Genomic DNA, 21,630 nt, shown 5'->3' with positions numbered 1-21,630 from the left:
CTGTCTGAAGGGAGCTGATGCACAGCTGGATGCGTTTGCAGGGTTTTTTGTCAGCACTTTATCGCAACCTGGTGGCAAGCCAACAGTATTTAATACATAAAGAAGACCAAGACATGGTGGTATAGTAATGCTCATGAAACAAGCGCTGCCTATTTCACACACAAAAACATTGCAAAGATGTATTCTCAGAGTGCAAACTTTATTTGTTAACTTGAGAGAATAACAGATACAACAAAGTGTAGGAAGAAGGTCGAAGCAAAGCAGTATTTATTTTTGACTAGCCCACGCTGCACTTCATTTTAAGTTGTCAAGCCTTTGCAATGAATTGACCGATGGAACAGCTACAGCATGTGTTTACATCTCTTTAAGAAATAGCCATAGGAAACCGATTGGCATGGAACATTTGGCAAGCAGCTCACTGACAACAACTACAGTACAGGATTGGCCCACTCGATTTGGCACATCACACATCTAGGTTAACAAAGAAGCTGTTGGTTGAGTATACAATATGATGCTGATGTTGTTGTTGTTATAATTAAAACAGTTTTGTCTTCATACAATCGAAAAGCACAGTGGTTTAGACATAGGATCTTATCTTGCTATTCAGGTGTCGAATACAAGGGGACTAGGTCTGTTAAAATATAAATTCATTTAGATTCATTTAAAACATATAAAACTTTTTCATTTGTGCACACTTCTGTAATCAGTAAGGCAATCATATAAACACAATAATGCAAACAAAATTAAAATAAGGAATGGTTTCAGGTAGAAAATAATACTTTCAGTTAAATTCGTTACCATTTTGACCGGACATTGTTAAAAAAATAACACTTCAAAATACATAAATATAAAGACAGCACATAAATATAAAGCAGACTCTCACAGCAGGAGCCCTTTGACAATACGACTCCAAGAGGACTTCTGAGTGCTCCAACTATCTGTAGGTTCTGCAACGTGGTTGCACATCAGTGATGAACTATCTTTTTGGATGTGTATATCTATCTATGTCCACAATCTCCTGAATGAATGGACACTTGACAGAAAATAAGCTACTAGCTGGTGGTGAACACTGGGCTATTTGTGCTACTGTGAGAAATGAGTGGTTATCACATTTCAACACCAATGATCTATCAGCACGTAAGCAGAATAAAATAGTGACCACATAAGCACACGGTACAGAAGCAGCGATCACAGTGATATAGGATTTAGGATGAAAAGTGTAAATTCTTCTAGTTGCTCTCTGCAATCAAATCATACCTGAAAAAATAATCATAGGAGGCATAGTTAAGACCTTTGGTTTTCTATGTAGAAGTATTGAAGTGAGACAAGATGTCTGACGTGTGGGTAGTTACCATTGTGTGACTCCGGTCTTCAGATCCACCTGGTCCAGGTCCAGGAGAAACTAAGGACAGAGAACAGGGTCTTAACACACCTTCACACACTCCTTTACACACTCCTTCACATGCCAGGTCAGCCTCACGTCTCCCAGTCATATCTCTGTCACCCCTATGACATGAAACAACCCTGTATGGTTTTAAAGTGTAAGTGTTTAAAGTGTTTTTAAGTTTGTTTTTTTAAGGGCTGCTATTTCTTTATATACCGTTTTTTATTTGGAAAGCACAAAGTGTTTAAGCTTAAAGCTTGAATTTCACTTTGTAAATACCACTTATTATTATTATTATTATTATTATAAGTCATGAGAGAGACAAACATGCAATAGGCAATACTGAAAAATACACTTTGATATAGTTCTTTATGGCCCAGCGTTAGCAGTCATGACAACAAACAAACAAAGATATAAACACTGGCCGAGACTTCAGACATACCAAACTGTCTCAATCCCACTTGGCCTTACAAATCAACATATCATTAATTTGCTAGGTTGAAGAAGATAGTGTCACTGTTTTGAGGGAAGTAATTTGTGTGTAACCATCCCTTAACATTAGACCAGACCAACACAGAAAACTCAAACATGAGTTATAAGTTATAAGAATGGGGATTTATCTCTCTAGAACTGCTGAACACGATAAGAAAGAGATTAATACATACACGGTAATTTAAGCTTCCAAAGTCTTAGACAATATCTTGACTCTTCTGACCACGTTAAAACTATAGTGGTGTGTACTATCAAGTAAACCGCATAGTTTATACAACTACAGGTTACCTTCCCGATGAGCTCCCTCTCTCGACTCATGAACGACACATTGTTCTTGACGGACAGGTCCAGTCTCCTCTGCGTGGACTCCTCCAAAGAGAAGTCAAAGTCAAACCTGCAACAAAACCCCCCCCCCCAAGAAATAAATGAAATACAAGCATCACTAGGACAATGTGCCATTTACATTTACATTCAGGGGACTTCGCAGACACTTTTATCCAAAGCCACTTCCAACCATTCATTCACACACCGACGGCGGGGTCAACCACGCAGGGCGACAGCCAGCTCGTCAGGAGCAGTCAGGGTCAGGGGTCTCGCTCAGGGACACCTCGACGCTCACACATAGGAGGAGGCGGGGATCGAACTAGCAACCTTCCGGTTACCAGTCAACCTGCTCTCCCGCCCGAGCTACTGCCGCCCCTACCTTCCCCAGACTTCCCCCCCTCCCAGCCCACCTCTCGTTGAACTCCGGGTTCAGGTCCCTCTTCTTGGTGGCCGTCTTCCTCTTGCTGGCGCCCTTCTTGTCGGGCAGCAGCAGCAGGCTGACGTAGGGGTCGGCACCGTCCTTAGAACAGGCCGCCAAGGCTCTGCGGGATACAGGACCCGTGACACATGGCATAGGAGCCCTCTCACATCAGATACTGTCTAGGAATTTTACATTTACATTTAGGGCATTTAGCAGATGCTTTTATCCAAAGCGACTCACAATGAGTACATTTTTCAGAAGAAGGAGGAACAACAATACATTTCTGTCTGTCTGTACAGTAAGAATGTTCATAGAACCAAGTGCAAAATACTAACAATCGCTAGGTTAACCCATTCCCCGTCTACAACAAAGATAGCTAGGATGATGGAAGGTGATGCCACACAACCCAGTACACCTTTGTACAGTATGTGTACCTGCAGGAGTGGACAGTGATGTACAGCCGGTTCTCCTCTGATGAATAAGCGATGGTGAGCTTCACCTGGCCCGCCACAGCTCCGGGCTCAGTTATTCTAGAGACGAGGCAGAGAGAGGAGGGGAGTGTTGATGTGTATTATGTCAGTCATAATATTAATAAGGATGACACCAATAAACTAAAAGTAATGCAGAGATCTCAAGCTAATGGTTGATCTTGCGCGTTATATGTGTACCGTTACACAACGGGCGGATGGATAGATTGATAGAACCATATGTAAAAAAGGATCTTTCTTCACGGTGAAGCCAGATTGTGCAACATGAGAGCACCCTAGGGTGCTGCTCCGCCGGCTGGGACTCACCCCGTGAACCCCCCGCGGTGACGGAGGTCCAGGTGGGCAGGGTCCCACTTTGGAATGATGGGCTCGCCCTCCTCCCCGGTGCCATCATCAGGGGGGTGGCACACCGCCAGCTGAGTGTCCAGAAGCTGGGGGACAACGCAGCCCACCCGTCATTAACGAGCACGGAAACTCCGGAAGCCGACATGTTATCTGCAACATGGCATCCTCGGCCAGTATTAAATAGCATTCATTTGCATTCGATTTTTTTGTGCGATGATTTTTGGCCCTGTGAGAACTGTGTATTAGTAAGTATTAAGATGGTGAAGCACGTAAAAGAAGACTATAAAGACTATAAATATGAATCAAGTCAAATAAAACCCTGTGCCAACATGATTCCAGGTTGATTTAACTGTGAAACAACAGGAGGTTGGGTCTCAGCTCCTCAGGGGCGGCTGGTATGTGGACGCAGTGTGTCGGGGGCTGGACGGCACCTTGAGTGTGGCCCTCAGCAATATCTGGCTCTCAGGCAGGGCCCCCTCCAGGGTGAGCCAGCGGTCCAGCACCAGGTCTGGCTGAGCCAGCACGTCTTTCAGAGCGATCGCCACCGAACCAAGAGCCATGCCCCAGCTGTGGGAGAGCTACACACACGCACACACACACACACACACACCACAAACACACGCACGCACGCACAGACAAACGCACACGCACACACACGCATACGCACATACACCACAAACACACACACGCACAGACAAACGGACACGCACACACACGCATACGCACATACACCACAAACACACGCACGCAGACAAACGCACACGCACACACACGCACATACACCACAAACACACGCACGCACAGAAAAACGCACACGCACACACACACACGCACACGCACACACACACACACACACACACACACACACACACACACACACACACACACACACACACACACAAAAACGCACACATGGTGGTCAAATACTTTTAACACAGACTATGTGACCACACATTTCTTAGTTGGGACATATGAATCATTCCATGAACCTGAATAATTTCCAAACATCATTCTCTCTGACCTTGACCATGAGGGTCTCCTCTCTGGGGTCCCGGACCAGGAAGTGACAGGCTTCGTCCCACCGTGGGGATGTGGAGCGCTCACAAATCTGGCGGCAAGGAATCGAAAAGAAAAGAATTCAAGAAATGTGCAGGGACTATATATTTCACAAGATCCGGCGATCCACAACATATCTCACCTTAGTTCGGTGCGAAACACCTTTAAGAAGAATCTCTGCTCCCACTTTGGGTTCCTTGCCACTCTTCTTTAACTGCAATCATATATCAAAAATTGTTCAACCAAAATGACCTAGACAACCCTGCTGTGCGGAGTGCGGAGACCCACTATAAACTGTGGAACACAGTTTAACTAGTTGCCCCAAACCCCCGCCCCCAAATGGGGTCTAATTGAACTCGATCATAGGACGCTGGACTGGCTCGCCTCAACAGAGCTGACGGTCTAAGGACGTACGCCAGAGGAAGAAGAAGCACAGGCAACAAAAGAATAACTCGAGGGAATGGTAAGGGTGAGCTCACCGGCAGCCCGTGGGCGCGCTCCAGATACACAAACAGTGCGGCCACAGACGGCACCACCTTGTTCTGGTACGACTGCTGGGACTGGTGCTGCAGAATCTGGAGGAACACATGGACCATGAGCGAGAGAGGAAAAAAAAGAGATAAAAAAGAAAGAGAGCGAGAGAGTGAGAGTGAGAGTGAGAGTGAGAGAGAGAGAGAGAGAGAGAGAGAGAGAGAGAGAGAGAGAGAGAGAGAGAATGGAAGAACAAATAGACAAAAAAGAACAACCAAGAAAAAGAGAAAGGAAAACTAACAGAATAACGAAATAAAGACAGAGGGAGGGCCGAGACCTGTTCCAGCCGGCTGAGCTCAGAGACTCGGGGCAGCCATTCCAGCAGCAGGTGGACTCTGCCTGACTTGACGTCGTTCAGAGTGTACCACTGTAATTACAACAATATAGATCATATGACGAAGCTATACAGTTAATCAAGAATATAGTTGAACTATAGTCCAATTTAGCTCTCACGCACGGTGTCGATGAACTGTGCACTGATGATATCACGGAGGCTGAGCTTGAACCTGTGAAGACAGCACTTGTGTTATGAACACAGGACCCATGCTCATCGTTTAGCCTTGTTCCTAAAACATCTCCACCACATCGTTTAAAGGTAGAATATGTCCTATTTCGGTGTAAAAAAAAAATATAAAAACGACTGGATTTATGTTAGATGTTTTCTTTTCTTGTGTAGGCCTACTACCTTAATCCCAAGTGTTTTCAACCATTGCTAATCTCAAGGAATTCCATTTTTTTTAAATTTCAAACGTCCGGAGCCATTTTGGCGGGTACGATTGGCATGATTTTACGTTATATCATGACATCACTCACCTCCCCAGGAAGTCGTCTTGGTCGATGTCCTTATCAAACAGCTCAAACTGGATCTCCTGCCCGGGCAGTTGGGTCAGAATCACCTTGGAAACAAAGCAAAAAAAACAGTTGAAGTCAAAGGTGACCCCACATGAGCGTGTTAGCATGTGGCTGGCTGGCTGGCGGTGTGGACACCTCGTAGAGCTCGTTCCAGACGGGGTTGAGGTTCTCCTTGATGGTGTGGCTCCGGTAGGTGATGCCCGCCACCTTCATCTTGACGTACGGGTCACTCTTCCCCTTCACCATGCCGCCCATGAAGTTGTCCTTGGCGATCAGGTTCTGGGCCTCGGCCAGGTGGATGCGCAGCACGCCCTGGGAACACAGGGGGTGAGCGGGACGTGGGTCTGATGCTCTTGTTTGGGGGGAGATATACTTCATTTAGGTTAGGGGGATTTGTTTACAGCTGTTAATCAGCATGCTCATCGGAGTTGTTGCTATTCTTAATGCTATAGACTCCTCTGTGTCACCGTTATGTCTAATGCAGGAGAGATTGTGTTAATAATTCAAGTGGAACATGTGAATTCTTTAAGCAAAGATTGTCAGTGAGGAAAGTCATTCATAATTAATCCTGATTAATTAATAATATTTATATTTCACAAAAATATGAGTATGGATGCGTGCATGCATATGTGTATGTGCGTGTGCGTGCATGTGTGTATGTGTGTGCATGTCTGTAGGTGCGTGTGCGTGCATGTCTGTGTGAGTATGTATGTGCATGTGCATGCATTTCTGTGTGTGTGCATGTCTGTGTGAGTGCATGTCTGTGTGAGTGTGTATGTGCGTGTGCGTGCATGTCTGTGTGTGTGTGTGTGTGCGTGCATGTCTGTGAGTGTGTGTGCATGTCTGTGTGTGCGTGCATGTCTGTCTGTCTGTCTGTCTGTGTGTGTGTGCATGTCTGTGTGTGTGTGCATGTCTGTGTGTGTGTGCATGTCTGTGTGTTTGCATGTCTGTGTTTGCGTGCATGTCCGTCTGTCTGTGTGCGTGTGCATGTGTGCGTGTGCGTCTTCCGTCGCGTGCTCCAGTACCTCTGTTGCGAACTCGGGGTCCGGCGCTGTGTTCTGGGGCCACGCCGACTGAGGTTTGGAGGAGCTCCCGGGGCCCGGGGGGCCCAGCTCCGTGGACGGCCCCCCAGGAGTGGGCCCTGAGCCCGGGGTGGAGAGAGGGGAGGAGGGGGTAGTGGCGCCAGCCTCCTCGTTCAGCCACAACACCTGGAGCACACCAGGCACGGGAAACCGTTCGGGACTGATTTCCAGAAATGGTCAATGGTAAACACATTCACCCATCCATGCACACATGCACCCGCCGACGGCGGTGTCAGCCATACAAGGCGACAGCCAGCCTGTCGGGAGCAGTCAGGGTGAGGCGCCTTGCTCAGGGACACCTCGACACTCCGCTAGGAGGTGCTGGGGTCTAACTAGCAGCCTTCTGTTTACCAGCCAACCCACTCTACCACTTGAGCCCCATGCGGCCCCATGCGGCCCTCACTGCATGGTGGCGCAAAGGATGTTGGATACTACAGGTGTCCTTCATCCATTTTAAACAGCTATACAGCGTCGTCTCCGCAGCCCTGGATTGATTTGTCGAGGAAACACAGACCTTGAGGCAGTGTGTGTTTGTGTGTGAAAACAGAATACAAGCGGTTGGCAAAAAACAATGTCTTTGAATCCAGTTCTGCAGTAGGAAATGCCTCCCTATTCAATGACATTGTGTCGTGCAGAGACAATGGTGCAGGACTGTGTGTGTGTGTGTGTGTGTGTGTGTGTGTGTGTGTGTGTGTGTGTGTGTGTGTGTGTGTGTGTGTGTGTGTGTGTGTGTGTGTGTGTGTGTGTGTGTGTGTGTGTGTGCGTGTGTGTGTGTGTGTGTGCGTGCGTGTGTGTGTGTGTGTCGGCGGCCCAGCCGGCCCCCCTGAGCGCCACTCAGCGCAGGGGAAACACCTGCGACAGAGGGGGGGAGAACTCGAGCAGACACGGGACTCGTGGGAGTTGTTTTAAAGATCCCATATCACGCTTTTGGCCTCCGTGTTAAAACTGCCCCTTATTATTCTCACACTATTCATTTCTGCAAAAAAAAAACATTTCAGTGTTTTTTAAAATTCTGTCTGATTTGTATTATGTCGCATTAAGCCCCCCCTTCCAGAGCAGCCCAGTTTGCTGTGATTGGTCGGCAAATTCACAGCCCGAGAAGTTGTAAACGTTGCGGGTAGCCGGGAGGCGCGTGCTCTGCACTTCAGCCCCGCCCAGTGTACATATTCTGACGTCTCACTATTAAGGAAGTCAAGTCTCAACGCAAACAAGCAGTTTCCAGCAGTTATTGCCATCACGGCTTCGCTGACTTGTGTTCATTGGGGGAGGCAGTCCACTCGCAGAGCCGGGTTTCCACATGTTTGTTTGTGTGTGTGCGTGTGCGTGTGTGTATGTGTATGTGCAACACGCACTCTCAGGATGGTCTTGATGTATATGCGGCTGGCGGAGCCCGAGTTCTCCAGGCTGAACCACTGGTCCAGGACCAGGCCGGGGCTTTCCAGGAGGCGGGCCAGGGGGATGGTCAGGCTGCCCAGCGACAGAGCGCGGTCGTCGTCCTTCACCTGAACACAACGGGCACACAGGGAGGAGCGCCAGACGTCACCAGAGCAGTGGTGGACAAACCAAGATAGGGTTGAGATAGTAGTTATATATATATAAATAAACTTTTGGTTATTAAATGTGCTGTATGTAAGATTTAAGAGCTACTATTTGAGTCAGAGTTAAAATAACGGAGAAGCTATAGGAGAGTGAAATGCGCTGTCAGAATGTGTTACAGGTGGACTGCGCCTGCCTCTGTACGAGACAAGTTATGACTTGCCCTCTGAGGTGCTAGGGTCAGAGGGGAGTCATACATATCTGTCCTGCAGGCGTGCAGCCTTTGAGACTGTACCAGTGATTAAGGGCTATACAAATAAAATTGAATTGAATTCAGATTTCTGACAAATCAGGGCAACTCTTACCCGGGGGGAGAAACTTTCATCACCTATCGAGTGTGTGAATGCAGCATTACTCAATGGAAGGCTAATCATAGAGGGGGGGGGGGGGGGGGGGGGGGGGGGGGTAGAGAGAAGCTGCTCCTACCTAGAGCAGCCATTAGAGTTATTTAATCATCTGACCAACGGGGCCAATTTAATCAAAGGGTTACATATTTGGATACCCTACCTATGTTAACTGTGATATTTACATGACACATGGTATGGTAATGACTTACTTGAATGTCAATGTCCTGTTTGCGTGGATCTGGAATGAAGAAGGTAAAGGCGTCCTCCCATACAGGATCACTGGTCCCGTAGCAAGTCTGAGGTGCGAGAGACAAGGGGGGGGTGTCGGACGCGTGTCTGGGAGGAAGCTCAGCCACACGTCCTGTACAGTACGTGACGTGACGTACGGATAGGAATCCTTACTCTGCTCTCCTTTGTCGTGTCCTGAATGGAGATCTGAACCATTGGGCTGGGGTCCTTGTTGCCTTTCTTCAACTGCGACACATCCGATACACAGAGTTAACTAAGGTACGCGCTCGTTGAGCAGACTCCTCTGCAATGCAACAGAGTCATTTTCAAAGCCATAATATCAATGAGCAGGTTCGGAGAGAGGCACCATGTACAAGGAGGCCTGAGGTCTGGAGTCAACCCAGCTCTAGTGGTAGGTCAACCTACCACTAGTACGTCAACTTAGTCAACTTACCCCTAGAGCGCACTATCCTGCAGTATAACATAACCCATACACAGGCTTTAACCAGTACAATATACTAGCCTGCCTCTATGACATCACCCATACACTCAAAATGTTAACCACTAATATAGACTAGCCTGCCTCTGTAATATTACCCATACACTACAAACTTTAACCAGTGCAATATCTAGCCTTCCTCTATAACATTACCCATACACTCTTGACTTTAACCACTACAATAGACTAGCCTGCCTCTATAACATAACCCACACTCTAGATTGTAACCAGTACAATAGACTAGCCTGCCTCTATCACATTACACTCTTGAACACAGCCTTTTCTCACCGGGAGGGCGTGAGCTTGGTCCAGGTAGACGGCGAGGATGGCAGCAGAGGGGGGGTCGGAGGTCTTACTGGTTAGGTTATAGTTCCTCTCGATCACCTGGTAAAGGGTAATCAAATAGGAGGAAATCAAATCAAACTTACTCAAAGAGCACTTTTCATGCAAAACAGGCACAAGCTTGATTGCATTACATGATGCATTACATTAGGTATCATTAGTACAGTACTTACATTACATTAGGAATCATTAGTACAGTACATACATTACATTAGGAATCATTAGTACAGTACATGCATTACATTAGGTATCATTAGTACAGTGTGCTACAGCAGACCCACCTCACTGAGCCGTGCAGCAGAGGGCAGCAGAGACAGCCACTCCAGTCGGAGGTGAACACTTCCGGAAGGAACGTCCTTCAAACTGAACCACTGTCAGCAGAGACAAAGAGGAGGCGGGCATTAAACACAATTGTGTGCTGTGGACTGCAGACGTGAGCTGGCTCATTTAACTGGTTGGATTGGCAGAGGAGTGGATCACGAGGAAGCCCATGTGCCCACAGGATTACTGCTGATATTGTAACCGCTTTTCACAGCCATTAATACCACTAACTCCCCAGAGCAGAGGATGGATCTTTGTGCGGGAAATAAGTAAAAATATTCGGAATCAAATAGAAGAATTCCACATGAATATTAACACTCACATCATCCACAACTCTGGCCTTCTTTACAATATCCAGATCCACCTTTACCCTACGAGAGAGAGGTGAGGCAAAAGCAGAAGAAGAAAGTAGGAGGAACTGTTAGATAGGCAGGACCAGAATCACTGCAATACTCACTGATCACCCACACACAAGCACATCCAAGCAGAAGGTAATGAGAGAATGGAGGAAGTACCTCCCCAGGAAGTCATCCTGGTCGGGGTCTTTGTCAAACAATTCTACCTCCAACTCCTGACCTGGCACTTCATGGACAATCACCTGAGACACACACACAGACACACATACACACACACAGTAACACAACCACTGTGTTATTGAGATGCTATACTAACGATACAACATTACAAAGGCCACCCGCAAATTAAGCGGTGACTCAAAACAAACTTATGGAAAATGTTTTATGTTGTGACAAATCATCTTGGTTCAAGCTCTGTTTTGGCAATAGAAAGGTGTACAAATTGCAGTAACTACAAAATCTGACTAAAAACCAAAGGAGGCTGCAGTATTTCAGCAATTCCCACATGCAAATACTGCAGACTGCCTTGGTAATGTCCCATATGAAGTGATAGAGTTTAGTTTGTTTGTACAAGATGATAATAACGATGAAGATAGGAGCTTAATATGCTATCTTGGCTCTTGTTCTTAGATTCAGAACTTTTGAAAATCATATCAACATCTAAATAAAATCGTTTAAGACACATAGAATGTAGTTGTTTCATAATGTTGGAAAAAAATGTAACTGCTACTAGTAAGTTTACGATGGCTGCTGTACAGCCTTCGTAGTGCCTACACAGCCATTCATAGAAGTGCAAAAGCATGGGGCATAATCTGCATTTTGGGCGACATAATAGGCAAAATATTGTTAGTTGTTTTGTTTAATATTTCAAGTGCAACCATTCAGGCTGCACTTGAAAGTAAAATGTTGTTCTTAATTTGCTTGCCTGGGTAAATAAAGGTTAATAATATTGTTTTGATGATCAAAACATCAGCTTAGTTTCACCTTTAACTGTCGTTAATACTGCGGCTTACCGCAGTTGTTTTTTTTATATTTCAAGTGCAACCATTCAGGCTGCACTTGAAAGTAAAATTTTGTTCTTAATTTGTTTGCCTGGGTAAGTAAAGGTTAATAATATTATTTTGATGATCAAAACATCATCTTAGTTTCACTGTTAACTGTTGTTAATACTGCGGTTTACCCTGGTAGGGCAGCATCCACGATGCCATATAGAGTCACAAGAAATGATTTTATAAAGCTCTAGCACTCTCAAACACATGTGACACATATTTTGAGTATCGGGACCCAAGAGAAACGATGCGACCGCAAGATAAAGGCTTCATTTCCTGAGTACTCAGCTTCCTGTGTACTTTTGGTTTTTAAGTTAACTTGCAAACTTATCTTCCACCAAGCAGAAGATACAGAAAACCCCTCAAGTCCAGAACCTCCAGCTCTTAAAGGACCAGTCTACAAACACACACACACACACACACACACACACACACACACACACACACACACACACACACACACACACACACACACACACACACATGCCGGCATGCACCAACACACACACACACAGACACACACACACACACACACAGACACACTCATGCATCAAATCAAATCAAAATGTATTGATATAGCGCCTTTCGTACAAAATTGCAATGCAAGGTGCTTAACAATACAATGAAAATAAATAAAAATAAAATATATAAAAGGGATTAAAAGAAAGCTGAATTAAATAGGTATGTTTTAAGGTTTCTTTTAAGGGGGCTCACAGATAGGGATGTCCTCAGCCCCTCCGGCAGGTTGTTCCAGAGACCAGGACCCCAGACACTAAGGGCCTCCTCCCCATGGGTCTCTGTCCTCACCCATGCAGGCACGCACAGACAGACAGACGGACCCTCTCTCTCACCTCATACATCTCCCTCCACTGGGGGTTGAGGTTGCTGTCGACGTGGCGGGAGGTGAAGGTCTGGGTGCCCACGCGCAGCACGGCGTACGGGTCAGACTTCCCGTCGATGAAGCCCTTGATCACCGTGTCCTTGGAGGTCAGGTCTTCAGCCTCCAGCAGGTGGATGCGCACCACCCCCTGAGCACACGCACACACACACACACACACACACACACACACACACACATGCAAACCCCCCCCCCACACACACACACACATGCACACACACACACACACACACACACACACACACACACACACACACACACACACACACACACACACACACACACACACACACACACACACACACACACACACACACACACACACACACACACACACACACACACATATGTAAACACACCTAACAAATACTTCTTAATTCATTAGCAAACAAAAAACTAATTTGCCCAAGTTAGTGTTTGCTGCGGTTAAGAATGTTTGATCAGGTTGTCAGTGTGAGGGATCAGGTTGGCTCAGTGTGAGGCACTCCGTAATCATGGGGATGGTTACCCTTGGGAGGGGAGAGCGGAGCTGTGCGACGTGCAGGTCAGCCACCAGGGGGATAGTGAGGCGATTGGGGAGCACCAGGTGGGAAGCTATTGCATCCATTATCATAGTGTCCGACATGGCACTGCAAATGAATGCAAGGTTGGCGTCACACGCACACGTACACGCACGCGCACACACACACACACACACACACACACACACACACAAACACACAGGATGAGGGATAAAAAGACAAACAAGAAGGAGCTGGTTTACTACTGAGTCTAATAAACATGCATGGAGGACATGACATCCTGATGCTCTGGGAGCATGTCAGAGAGCGCTGTCTACAGGACGACTACGACCGAGCGGGAAGGAGGACCCATCAGTAAAAGTATCGCCAAGAGGGTTTGACTTATCAGCAAAAACACCTGTGGCAATGCTTTTACTTTTTTTGCATGGAATCGTCCTTTATGCATGATGACTACCAAAACTATTTGACAGGGAACAAAGACGTATGCTTTATGGTTAGTGTTGGGCTTTGGTAAGCTGACTCACTTTAACCCCGGGATATCAAGAAGGTTGGTCAGCCCAGTCCAGTTGATGTCCAATTTCTGTAGTGGTCAATAAGAGTTAAAACCATATAATGAACGATTTTAGAGGCTGTTGGAATATCACATTTATTATGTTGTTCACTATAAATATGCAGAAGTGAGGATTTGTTTTTCTGTCAGCACGACAGCAGCAATGTCACATGTGAACCAATCCTATGTTACAAAATGCAGAATTAGAAATATATGCTTCACTAAAACACAAACCACCACACAAAACTATAGGTGGTATAGATATATAGACACAAAAACACACAAACATGTATATTTGTACAGGGTTACAAATATCAGTCTGAGCTGTGTTACCTCCCCTCCCCAACACCCCTCCCCCCTCCCACATGTGTTTGTGATGTTTTTGATATGTTGCTGATGTGCTGAGGTGCTAATTTTTTTGCTAATCCCTACACTGTGCCCCCCCCCCCCCTTAGAGGAGCATAGTTTGGGTATTCACTTTATTTCCCTCGTTTACCCTCTTGTTTAGCTTTCTTTAATTTTCTTATCTAACGAGGGCTGCATGCTTCTTATCTAACGAGCGCCTGACAGTCTCTCCGTCCTGTCTCCCCACACTGTCTTTTATGTTTCTTGGACGGAATGTAACTGGTCATTTCGTTGCTCTGTAACATGTGCAATGACAATAACGTTATTCTATTCTTCTTCTTCTTATAATGTGAGTTATAATTAATGGCATAAACGTGCTTCTACAGTAGCCCAGAACAAACAGATAGAGGACGCATTTCCTATCATAATTTCTATCTAAGTTGTCAGCCATGAACTATAGTTTTTCAAACCAAAAAATGTAATGCTATTCAACCAAGGAACATCACTACTTGACACTTGGTTACTAGACGCTGAGGGGGGGGGGGGTAAAGTAGTGGACGCCACCCACACACTACCCCATTAATGATTTTTTTGGTTTACGCAAGTACCTCAGAACTGGGAATGGTTCAGACCAGTAGGTGTCATCTGCTATGAACCAGATTAGCATTCAGACCATCCTCATATACTGGTTTAGGGTTCAGACCAGTAGGGGTCATCATATACTGGTTTAGGGGTCAGACCAGTAGGGGTCATCATATACTGGTTTAGGGGTCAGACCAGTAGGGGTCATCATATACTGGTTTAGGGGTCGGACCAGTAGGGGTCATCATATACTGGTTTAGGGTTCAGACCAGTAGGGGACATCATATACTGGTTTAGGGTTCAGACCAGTAGGGGACATCACATACTGTATTAGGGTTCAGACCAGTAGGGGTCATCATATACTGGTTTAGGGTTCAGACCAGTAGGGGTCATACTGGTTTAGTGTTCAGACCAGTAGGGGTCATCATATACTGGTTTAGGGGTCAGACCAGTAGGGATCATCATATACTGGTTTAGGGTTCAGACCAGTAGGGATCATCATATACTGGTTTAGGGGTCAGACCAGTAGGGGTGTCATTTTAATTCAGTTTATTCCATCCTTGTATCTGGAACCAAATAATCTAAATTCCAATGGATTCTGAATTCACCTCTACGGCTGTATTGGACATCCTGCATGTCCCATGGTCACACACCTCATGAAGAACTAGAACCTCCAACAAGGAGGTGTCCCAGCAAGGTACTCACCGGCTTGCGGATGAAGAACATGGTGATGGCTCCCACCAGGGGGACGTCACCGATCAGGGGCTCTAGGATGACTCGAAGCTTCCCGTGCAGCTGGAAGCGCGTTTGACAGGGTGGGTGAGCGGCTTAGTCGTGATCGCGAGTCATTTTCATAATGTCACGAGTGCTTTCCGCCCCTTTACCTGGATCCCTTTGACTCCCGCTTTGCAGAAGTACTTTTTGATCTCCACGTTGATTTCAACATCGCCAGCGTAGCTGCGAGGGAAGGAAGGGGGGCATTCTTAACCATGAGGGTATTTTGCATTGTTTTTACAAATATAACAAATACATCTCAAATCGTTAGCAAATAGTGGGGTTGTAGTGGGTTGTAACTTAGCTATTAAAATTGCGGTAAGGACTGAGCCTTAATGGTACGCGCTCTACCCGGTGAACCACCACCCCCCAGAGACACCCCTTATTGATCTTCAGAATATAATCCAGGAGGTCAGATCCAGTACCTCACATACAGGTCCAACAGCACCTGCCGCTTGTCATGTTCTGTGTGGGCTTTTACGCCCACCACCTTCAGCGCCTGAGAAAAACAACTGTCAGCGGCTAATGAGGCTGAAAACAACAGCCCAGACAGAGATGGATGCTAAGTGCTAACTATGTTGTTTACGATACCATCTGGATGTATGCCAGCTCTCCAACCTTGCCGTACTTAAACAATGAAATCATTCCATCACGCCCCCTAAGAAATAGTGTTGATTAGAATATGTCTTTGAACAGTAACATGGTATACCTTGTCCCCCAGGTTGACCTTGGTGAAGCTGAGAGTCTGCAGATGAACGCTAGAGGCACGGATGGCAGGAGCCACTGTTTCCAAGAGCATCTTCTCCAGATACTGGCCCACGAAAGGCCAAGCCTGCTGCAGAATCTACAGGAAAGGCCCCAAGGAGAGCTTGTATCAGCTATGAAGTCGATATAATTTGACAAATGTGAATTCAATTAATGAATTCATTCTTCGCTGATTCGACACACTCCCCTTTTATTTCATGAAACAGGAACAAAGTGAGCACTATTGTTTGGGATCATCCCGTGGGATCCACGTGGTGAACTGCACCCTGTTCTACGTTGTGGATGTTTGGCCTGGGTGCTCATTGGGATACCTCAGAGAGAGAGGACAGCTCTAAGAAGCCTCCAGAGGTGCAAACTTTTTACTTTTACTCCTACATTTGAACACACATATTTGTACTTTCTACTTATTGCGCGCCTCCCAACATCAAGACAGATTTAAACATAAATGGACGGACGATAACACATAGAAAATACCTTCCCTTGGGGTATCCAGCGGTGCATATCAAGCATGACAGATGGCATGGCATGACAAGACAAGAGGCAGATGTTACTGCGGAGAAAGGGCGTCTATGGAAGAACTAGTAGCGAGTGAGGATGGATGGAAGTGGACTAGCAGACATTGCCGATGGAGCAGATTCAGAGCAGTGACAAGACATTCCCCATCCATTGCCTGATTTAAGATAAAAACGTTGAGGTCGTCCAAGAAGGATTCCTGGCGAATGCGTAATATCTTTGACGTAGATTTTCGTAGTGCTGTATGGATAAGGGAACTTCTGCAAATAGAGGTGAAGGCTTAATCAGACCAGACGTGTGTTCTTGTTTTGATCATAATGTTTTGAGTTCTGTTGCCAACATCGGAAACAGATTTGCACATTTGACAAAAGTTACGTTTTCATTGTAACTGTCTTCTAATTATATTAATATGACTTTAGTTAACTTTGCTGAAAAAACATAAGATAAGACAGAAACAGAAACACAATAGATGTCAGAGGGGTACTTTTTACCCTTACCCTTTCAGTCATTTTTAAGTGTCTGTTCTTCTACTTGGGCAAAGAATGTGTGCACTCTTACCATCACTGGAAGCTTCATAAATAGTTCAGATACAGTCAACTAGATTTATATAAGATGCCGTTAACACTTGTTCGCGCAGTTGTTTTAAACAGACTAACAGAAACTTTGACCGATCAATTCCTATTCTGCATCATTTTAATGTCTAATCTCATTGCACATTGTAAGCGAGCGCACAAGCAACTGCAATGGAAGGGATTTTTCTCAGCTCCATGTTGCTTCATCTGTCAGCTCTGGCTTCTCGTCTACGTATCGCTTTGACCCTCATCTCTGGCTCAAAGTGGCTGCTTAGGGTCAGGATGCAGCGCTGGTACCTTTTTCACCAGCTCAGCCTGAGCCAATGGCTTGCATAATTTACGTGAGGGCATCCCAAAAGCGAGACTATGACTGATGTTACGTAACGCATCATACCTCGAAGGTGTCTTATAATGCTCTGATTGGTGAGTGTGAGGTGGAACACTACAATACAAACAAAGGTAATCATACATTTCAATGTCAATGAGTCATGTTATGAATACACAATTAATGGAAATAATAACAACACAAAGAAGAAGCTTTGCAATGGTAGCATCAGAAATATTTAAAAGCCAGGCTTTCCTGATTAGCACTTAATTGTTCTTCTTAAAAGGGGTATGCCGACTGCCAAGATATTTGTAAATTGTCGTTTGCCTGTCTTAACCAGCTCCAGGTGAGTTGTTTAAACCCAAATTTAATGGTTAAGCATCTATAAGGGGAGTTTGCATGGTTACAAATTGGAAATCTACAATAATAAACAGTGTGATTACTTGACATGTGAATGTAACATTGGTATCAGTGTTTAAATTAGACGGTGGCTTTGTCAATGAAGGTAGCGGATCTGTCTCCAGATTAATGACAAACCATTTGCTTGAGAAGGATTTTTTACTACCTTTAAGTCCCTAGGTAGACCAGAGCGGATTTGTTTTTATGCCATAAGGAGCTCTAATGTGCCGTCGAGAGACTGTAACTGAAAATGAATTTGCGGGTCTGGCTGAGACCTGAGGATAAACAGATTTGTTTCTGTGCGAGAGTTTCAACACAATTCATCACGCACCTCTTCAGAACAAATCAGTGCTGGTTCTGGAGGCCTTTTAACAACAGCTAGTCATGAGGTAAGAGAGTGCTCAGCAAAATCACATGCACATCAGGGCCTGGGGGAGAGATGGGGGGGGGCACTCCTGAAGATCACCCTCTCATAATGTGCTCTTCTATCAGGGACATGATTACATCTTCTCTACAGAATGGGACCTGCTTAGTATTCACCTCCGTGCTTCTAGTCTGAGTGTAGACAAGTGTACTGTACTGGCGAAGGACATGGGTCTCCAGTTTAATACGGTCCGCCCACCCGCCCACTCTCTCTTAATAACATCAGACCATAACCTGATCTGATGAAGTGACTGCCAGGGAACATTTTGAACCACATGGTGAGCTTCGCCCAGTCGAGGTGTCACACAGTGATAACACTTGCCCTGCAAGTCCCAATATTTGGACAAGAGATTTTGATATTTAAATACTGAGTGCTTGTCTTTGCTGTAACACTTAAGGCTAATAGTAGTCTGAGTTTGTATCCCAAACACACACATGCAAACAGTTGTACCTTGTTCAGCCATTCCACCTTTTCCACGTCCGGGAAGTTGACCTGTATAGAAAGGTATATAACATTAGCCATGCAAAGTCAAACTTTGTCAGGCATGTGTGAAACTGTTTTATAAGTATTCGGCAAGAGAACATAACACAGAATACACTATACTGTGAGCTAATATTTGTACTACCTACTATATCTGTATTTCTACTACATCACTTCTCCTTCCACTTAAAAATATCTTCTATATTTCAACAAACATTGGTTAGTCTCACCCTGTCAACTCATAAGAGTAATGTAGGTGTGTGCGTGTGCCTGTGCCTGTGCCTGTGTCTGTGTCTGTGTGTGTGTGTGTGTGTGTGTGTGTGTGTGTGTGTGTGTGTGTGTGTGTGTGTGTCTTCATTTTGTTACTTCAGAGCACTGAACGATGTTGATATTATTCAAAGTTTTTCTTTGGGACCTGATAAGGTCAACAGAAGCTCTGCAACAGCAAAACAGGAAGGGGAAACTCACACCAGAGTTGTGAAAGGATTCATGAGATTAACGTGTGATCGGCCAACCTGAACCCTGGTCAGCTGATTACTACCCTAAATGTTCTGCTGACTGTTTTCCTCCCCAGGCTGCAAAATGAAAATTCTTATGGGGGGAGTTGGGGGAGTGTTCAGTAGTCATGAGGAATTCAAAAATAAAGGTCATGGCCATTAAATGAATGTTTTGAGGCTATAGATTAACAAGGAATTACATGCTGGTTAGTTTTCTATGGACGTGCCTGTTGAGATGTGCATACAGCAACCCTTCACACATCCAGTATTCAGATAATGTTGAATTGCAATAAATAATAAGCATAATATATAACACACAGTGAGTGATACACAATGTTCATCATGAAGTTAAGATTATGTTGAACGTGTCAAAGAAAATTGGTTTATACCTTAATTGAGATCCTGCATTATACTATGAGATTATTACTTTTTCATACAAAGCATTTTACGTATCCTGTCTTATATATTAGGTCTGACAGAAAGGCTGGCTACCACGATATTATTACTATATATTATATTATAAGTAGCCTATAAGTATTGTTATTTCTTACCCATGGAGGTAAATCACGTTTAGTTCTCATCACGTTTCCCATTGTAAACTGCCTCTCGTTCTCCAAGAGGTACATGGCAGACTTCAGCCTCATCACTTTCTCCAGCCGACTGTGCTTCCATCCCATGTAGACCAGCAGACCGAACAGCACCAGCAGGATGCTGAATCCAAAGTATCCAGCCAGGTACACTGGCAGAAGGGTGGCGAGGCATTTCCCAAAAGACCACAGAACATTCACCGCGCGCTCCCCAGGTGGTCGTGGAGGCTGCGGGTCTTTCCCAGGTGGCCCGGGACGAGGCATGTCTTCGGGGTAGGCCGAGTCCGCAGCCCCCTCGCCTGTCACCGCCTGTCCTGCATCTGCAGACGGCATCGCAAACGCTTCCTACTCGAAGAAAACAGTCCTTACTTCTCTGTCGGTGTGGTTGCAAGATTCACGACCTGCAGTGTTTTCGACACGGTTCACAGCATCATTGTGAAAACCACCGAATAAAATGACAACAGAAGACACCTGGTAGTAACACGGTTAGTAGTCTCACGGTGGTTTCATTGCAATGCGCTTCCACACATCGCCACGGGGCCAATGTTTTCTGTCTCACACACACACACACACACACGAGCTGCAGTGGAGCCAGCTGTAACAGTACCCGTGGAAGGCGTGCTCAGTCAGAAGCCTTCCTTACATTAAATTCCATAGAAAACTAAACCCTAGAATTAACTTGATCCGAGAATGGTTACAAGGGCGGGGCGTACTGTGGTGACGTCTTATGGGGTTGCATACAGCTCTGTAAACCCAAAGCATTCTAAATAATAACATCATTACATTATATATCAAAGGTTTAGGAAATATATATATTTTTTTTTTAAATAGTGAGCGGTTGGCCGAGCATTCCCCAACAACAGGCTTATCGTTGGGCATGAGGATATAAGTATTTCAGTGCGCCTGCACTGCAGTGGGTCGTGTGGTCTGCAGAGCGTCCATGCGACACCAGGAGAAGATGTTCAACTTGGGTTAAAAACATATTATTGCAAGGCAATAATATGCATATCGCAAGGAAACAGGCTACCCGTTACTATGGCACCTTAGATATTTATAAGCACACCGATTTTTGCAGCTGCAGGCCATAAACTCATCTTCCTGTGTGCCCAATGTACACAAGGGGGATGCTTTTAAAAGATAAGCCATGCCGGTCACAGCTGTGGCGTAACGTTATTTAACGGAACATTAGTTTACCCTATTATTTGATTCCGGAATGAATTCCATGTTTATACTCCTAGTTCTAGATACTAATAACATGGATATAGTTATGTGACATGCCCAATCATTTGCCAATGTGCAGATGATCGGGTGCTGATATTGGGGGCTTGTTGATCCAGGATGGACTCAGTCAGTACTGCAGCTGCTCCGGGAGTTGGAGAAAGGTGGTCTGGTCTGGAGCCCGGCTGCAAGACCGGCCCAACAGTACACCGCACTAAGGTGGCGAATTCTGCACCACTAGCTTACCAAAACCACCAAACTAAGGTGGGGAACTCTGCACCACACTAAGATGGCAAACTCTGAATAACCACACTAAGGTTGGGAACTCTGCAGACTCCAACACTAAGATGGTGAACTCGCTGCGCCTGCATGGTCACGCTTGAAAATAGGTTCCAGTCCTACTTTCCTCTGGTACAAGAGCATGAACTAATATTGCTGGAAGAAAGTCATAATTCATGCAACAGAGT

The 21,630-nt window shown here is 45.4% G+C and overlaps 1 protein-coding gene across 1 annotated transcript; it reads right to left on the bottom strand.

The window, feature by feature from the left end:
- Window positions 1-180: 180 nt before the first annotated feature.
- On the bottom strand, window positions 181-20,623 carry esyt1a (extended synaptotagmin-like protein 1a). The gene is made up of 31 exons (XM_060064732.1): window positions 19,910-20,623; window positions 18,832-18,873; window positions 16,093-16,227; window positions 15,809-15,882; window positions 15,494-15,566; window positions 15,315-15,404; window positions 13,657-13,712; window positions 13,120-13,240; window positions 12,565-12,741; window positions 10,824-10,906; window positions 10,631-10,679; window positions 10,269-10,358; window positions 9,934-10,029; window positions 9,321-9,392; window positions 9,128-9,214; window positions 8,328-8,477; window positions 6,919-7,101; window positions 6,029-6,205; window positions 5,855-5,937; window positions 5,499-5,547; window positions 5,319-5,408; window positions 4,990-5,085; window positions 4,653-4,724; window positions 4,476-4,562; window positions 3,886-4,032; window positions 3,416-3,540; window positions 3,056-3,151; window positions 2,611-2,742; window positions 2,165-2,270; window positions 1,353-1,402; window positions 181-1,257 (listed from the first exon to the last, which is right to left on the bottom strand). The coding sequence occupies exons 1-31, from the start codon at window positions 20,276-20,278 to the stop codon at window positions 1,230-1,232; spliced, it is 3,285 nt and encodes a 1,094-aa protein (XP_059920715.1). The 5' UTR covers window positions 20,279-20,623; the 3' UTR covers window positions 181-1,229.
- Window positions 20,624-21,630: the final 1,007 nt, after the last annotated feature.

The sequence above is a fragment of the Gadus macrocephalus genome, chromosome 1, assembly GCF_031168955.1.
Source record: "Gadus macrocephalus chromosome 1, ASM3116895v1".
In the NCBI taxonomy this organism is placed as follows: Eukaryota; Metazoa; Chordata; class Actinopteri; order Gadiformes; family Gadidae; genus Gadus; species Gadus macrocephalus.
Note: the sequence above shows the minus strand (reverse complement) of the source record. Positions and strands in the feature narration are given on the sequence as shown.